The 4599-nt window shown below is 42.9% G+C and overlaps 1 protein-coding gene across 1 annotated transcript; it reads right to left on the reverse strand.

The window, feature by feature from the left end:
* Positions 1-344: 344 nt before the first annotated feature.
* Positions 345-2882, reverse strand: cdkn1cb (cyclin dependent kinase inhibitor 1Cb). Its single transcript, XM_086073872.1, has 3 exons — positions 2167-2882; positions 1967-2072; positions 345-1038 (listed from the first exon to the last, which is right to left on the reverse strand). Exons 1-2 carry the CDS (start codon positions 2675-2677, stop codon positions 1969-1971), a joined length of 615 nt encoding a protein of 204 aa, XP_085929998.1. The 5' UTR covers positions 2678-2882; the 3' UTR covers positions 345-1038; positions 1967-1968.
* Between the last annotated feature and the right edge of the window lie 1717 nt (positions 2883-4599).

Here is a 4599-nt window from a genome sequence, read left to right on the forward strand (position 1 = left end):
GCCCCCCACGCCCGGTGTATCCACAGTGGAGTAAACAGCGTGTGTGAGTGGGTCTTTTGGGGGGCTCGTTGAGTGCGGCTGCGTGTGGGGGAGTCTCGATCGCGGACAATGCGGGGATCCAAAGGCAGCTGCTGCTTCTATAGAGGGCCAAAGGGCCTTTAAATCCCAGCCTATATCCCACAGCTGCCATGCTGCTCAAGTCTCAATACAACCCCCTTTAAAAAAAAAAAAGAACCCCCCACCCCCACCCTAACAAGGTATATCAAAGCTGCACCTGAGCCCCTCTGTGGATGGAAAGTAAATCAGTCATAAAAAGGGAACAACACTAACAAGAAGTGCAAAAGTTGACTTTGAAAAAAACAACATTTTATTCTCATCTTTTTTTTTTTTGCTCATGAGGGCACTTGCATGGAGAACAAACTTCTTTTTTTTTTTAATGGCTCAGAGATACAAAGACAAACTATAGTGTATACTACAAAACAAACTACATGATTGCAAATACACCACCAATAGAAAAATAAGTAAATAAAAAAACAAACACGCCATAAGGCTAAATCAAGAATTCACTTACGTATAAAAGAAACATAAATAATTATAAATTAAAATAGTCTTAAAAATATACATTAACAGGAAAAAATAAAACCCAACGACACATTATTCATTTATAAGCTGTGGTCTCTATAAAGCTGTACACTTTTGGCCAGTGTAGACAATTTAAAGTCTTTTTTTTTTTTTTTTTAAGGATTGCACAGACACTGTTAACACTGTCAAGTGGCAGCAACAATGAATGCTACATTTGTACTGGATAGAAGAAAAAAAAATAATCACGCCCCACCGTCCCCACCCCGAAAGCCCGACCGGTTCAGTCCTGAGAGGCCGGCGGTGGATGTCCGGTGTCCGGCCAGCGCTGCTCCACCGGACCGGGGGTGGGGGGAGGGCAGCCGGCTATAGTCCATTCACCCCCTTCCTCCTCCTTTTCTTTTCTTTCCTTCCTCCGTCAAACATGCCCAAACAAGCAGTAGTAGTGCAAAAATCCATCTAAAGAGGAGGAAAAAAGTTGAGAAAATGAGTTTTCCTCGAAGAACAAAATGGAGAAAAACAAGCGAGACAGACGAGCGTCTTCCTCGCCAAGATGCGAGATCAGCAAAGGGGGCGTCACTCTTTTTTCCCGCCACAGCGTGTGACGTCGTTCCCCTCCCCCACCCCGCCCTACTATCACTCCACCCTCCCCCTACTCGCCTCCCTTTCACGCTCACCCCTCCCCCATCCACTTCGATTTTTTTGGGGTGGGGGGGGGGGGAGACGTGTTAAATCCTTTCAAAATAAGGCGTGGAAAACAAACACAAACTGGCCCGCGAATATAAAATAGAAAATTTAATAATTCAAAGCTTTATTAATAAATTACCATAACACTACAAAGAACAATAAATGTTAAGTTTTTAGTTTTGAAACATAACCATCGAAATAATTGAATTACCCCCAATACAACCTGACAATGATTTTCAAAATATTGCAAAATTGAAAATCCGTTTACACAGTTGATAAAATAATCATAATAATTTATCAAATACAACAGAGTGGTTACCAACTGAAATCGCTTTTACATGTAACACAATTGGTAAAGGGAGGTGATTTTCAAGATAAGGTCGAATTAAACAGCCTAAAGGGGACTAATAAGGACATAGCAAATACGATTTAAAAAAAATGGATGAAGCGGAAAGAGCTCAAATTAAATAGCCTGACCATTGTTTTGGGGTTTTTTTACATTCAAAATGACCGATCGAAATAATCAAAGCACACTTCAGGCCGATAACTAAAGAGAGAAGATTATGTATAACAGTTTTTATACGTACTTAGAGTATTATAATAATGAATACATGTAGTCCATTTGGAAAATAAAACCGTATTTAATTTACTTCAAGTGCTCAACCAGTAAACAATAGGTATTGAAATGGTAAGTGTATACCTTCAACGGATTCTCTTCCTGGGGGTTTGCTCCAAAGGAGACTTGGAATGATGGCTGAGCTCCACACACTTTCTCTCCGCGGGCCTCTTTCGCTTCACGAAGAAATCTAAAGCAGAACATTGGAAGTGGCACGTTTTTAATCGCGGAATCTCGCCCCTCTCGTCACATTCAGCCTGGATTCTGCAGGCTCTCACCCTTACCTGTGATGTGCGCGTTGTTATCCGCTGCGGTCGTCGGTCTCTTCCGTCCGCCGCCGCCGCCGCCGCAAGGGGCCCTTCTGTGGGCCAGCCTCCAGGAGTTGAGCTTGTCCGCGCGGTTCTCCTGGTTGAGCTCCGCCGCCGGCGCGCCGTCGCTCCCCTCGGGCGCCGCCAGACGCTCCAGCGCGTCCGGATGCAGCTTGACGGGCGTCGCGGGCGCGCTGAGCCGGGACGAGTCCTGGTAGAACGCCGGGGTGCTCTCCGCGGAGACCTCCACCCATTCGTAGTCTCCATCCAAGGGGGTGTTGGCTTCGAAATTAAAGTTCCACCGCTGCCGGTCGCGCTCCGAAATCTCCCGCAGTTTGACGCTCATCTCCCGGCTCAGCTCGTCGTGGTCCACCGGTCCGAAGAGGTTCCGACAGACGCCGGTGCGTTTGTGGACAGGGAAGGTCCTCCGGGCCACCAGCTTCTCCATGGCGATGCTCGATAACTGGGCGTGAGACATGTCCCCCATAAGCCTCAAAAAAACCACACTGGTTTGAAAAACAACAACAAAGTAACAAGATTTCCAATGCGGATTCCTCGTGTGTGTCTGTTTCCACACTGACTTGCGTTTTAAATGTACCGTGCTAGTAAAAGTCAGAGTATAACCTCCAGTCAAGCCGTCAGTCAGCGCAGACACCTCGGACGACGTCGTGATTGGCTGCTACAAGTCCAACCCCCTCTCCCTCCAAAACACACGCACACACACGTACACACGCACACGACCCCCACTCTGAGCTCCCCGGGGTCTTTACGCGCTGTTTACGCGCAGTGTTTCCCATCTGCACTGAGCCCAGGCACACACATTTGACTTGAAAACGAAATTTCACTGCACACAACCAAGCAGAAATGGTTACAAAAAAAGTGCACGCAAGTTAATCGCCATCCCCCGGAAGAGCATTTATTTGTTTTGCTTGTTACTCTTCGTTATTGGCATAGATAGATGACCTAATATATTTTATAGGGTTGTAAAAAATTTGGGAATTTTCAGCTTGGAAACTTTCCATGGCAATTAACAATAAACCAGGAAGTTATAAAACTGGAGATTTAATAGGGAACCCGCTGCTGACAATATATATTTTGCATCATCATAACTCAAACAAAACGATTTAGTTCAATATGAATTAGATATTTCCTGGTTGATTTCACAAAAAATTTAGAGAAAAGCTTGAGGGATAAGGGGCTTTTTTTTGGGGGGGGGTCTCTTTGTGACAAAATTGTTGATCTCATTGTACAAGAAATCCCTGCTTTTTAGGCATCACAGCCAATCAACCAATCAAATATATCTATATGTTTCACACACATTTTGGATTGAGAATGCAAGCATTTTCCGTTCCATGAAAGTAAAAAGTCCTCAGAAAAATACTCAAGTAAAGTATAATATAATATAATATTTGCACTTTATTATTTACTTTATAGATGATCATTTTTATTATGTGATTAATAATCGCACGTACGTAAAAAGCATAGCGTTTTTTTTGAATCGGTAATCATTGCCACATGACAACACGATACCGCCTCCAAGGCTTCGCTCTACTCTTGCAACGTCAGACCTCTTCTCTTTTTTTCTTTTCTTTTACGCACACGCAACAACGTAAACAACAGGCTGATGTTACACAATCCATACAGTACTGCACTGTTTTTGTAGGCTTCGCGTCAAACATCCACCTGCTTTGACGTGATTTATTGCTGCAACTAAAAAAAAAAAAAAAAAGCATGAAAAAAAAAGAACAAAAGGAATGCAGTAGTAGTAGGTTTGCATTAAAAACACACCAAAGATGTGCCAAATATTTGTGTGAATAGGCCGCAAATCCCCCCCGACAAATATGTGCGATTCACTTCGAATGAAAACACAGACGCCTTAATTTATTCTACATTCATAAATGTCCATCTGGTAGGTGCAGATTCTCCATTCGACAGTGCTGACTTAAGGTGCCTTTCGTGCTAAGAAAAAGAAAAGAAAAGTGAGGGCCAACGCCTTCCTATTGGATGGTGGACACACAGCGCCCCTTACTGGTGAAGAAAATAAGACAAACTTGAGTCTTTGAGTATGCTTTCGAGTCCTGTATCTGCAGCATTTTATTGTCTACACAGATGTATTTATAATTAAAAAAAAACAAAACAAATAAAAACAAAGAAAGAAAGAAAAATAAATTCAGGGTGTGCAGAAACATTCAAAACGAGAAAAGGATGGATTTTCGTTATTTCACCATGATTGGCTGTGATTAAAAATAAAAAGTACAAACTTAAAGATGAAGTACAATTTTTTTAAATCAATTATCATTCTTTTCTTAAACAAGTTGACAAAATCGGCTCAAGGTCATTTAAAAAGGTGATTGGCTGCCATACCGCGAATGCTAAAGAGATTCATGTGTGGTGCCATGGCGTCGCCTA

This window comes from Leptonotus elevatus, chromosome 4, assembly GCF_054856555.1.
Source record: "Leptonotus elevatus isolate MCC_2025b chromosome 4, RoL_Lele_1.0, whole genome shotgun sequence".
NCBI lineage: Eukaryota > Metazoa > Chordata > Actinopteri > Syngnathiformes > Syngnathidae > Leptonotus > Leptonotus elevatus.

Bases quoted from the DNA above. Each gene is read 5' to 3' on its own strand.
- cdkn1cb (XM_086073872.1), bottom strand. From the start codon at position 2,677: ATGGGGGACATGTCTCACGCCCAGTTATCGAGCATCGCCATGGAGAAG. The intron at 2,073-2,166 runs GTAAGGGTGAGA...GTTCTGCTTTAG, and splicing joins TAACAACGCGCACATCACAG to ATTTCTTCGTGAAGCGAAAG.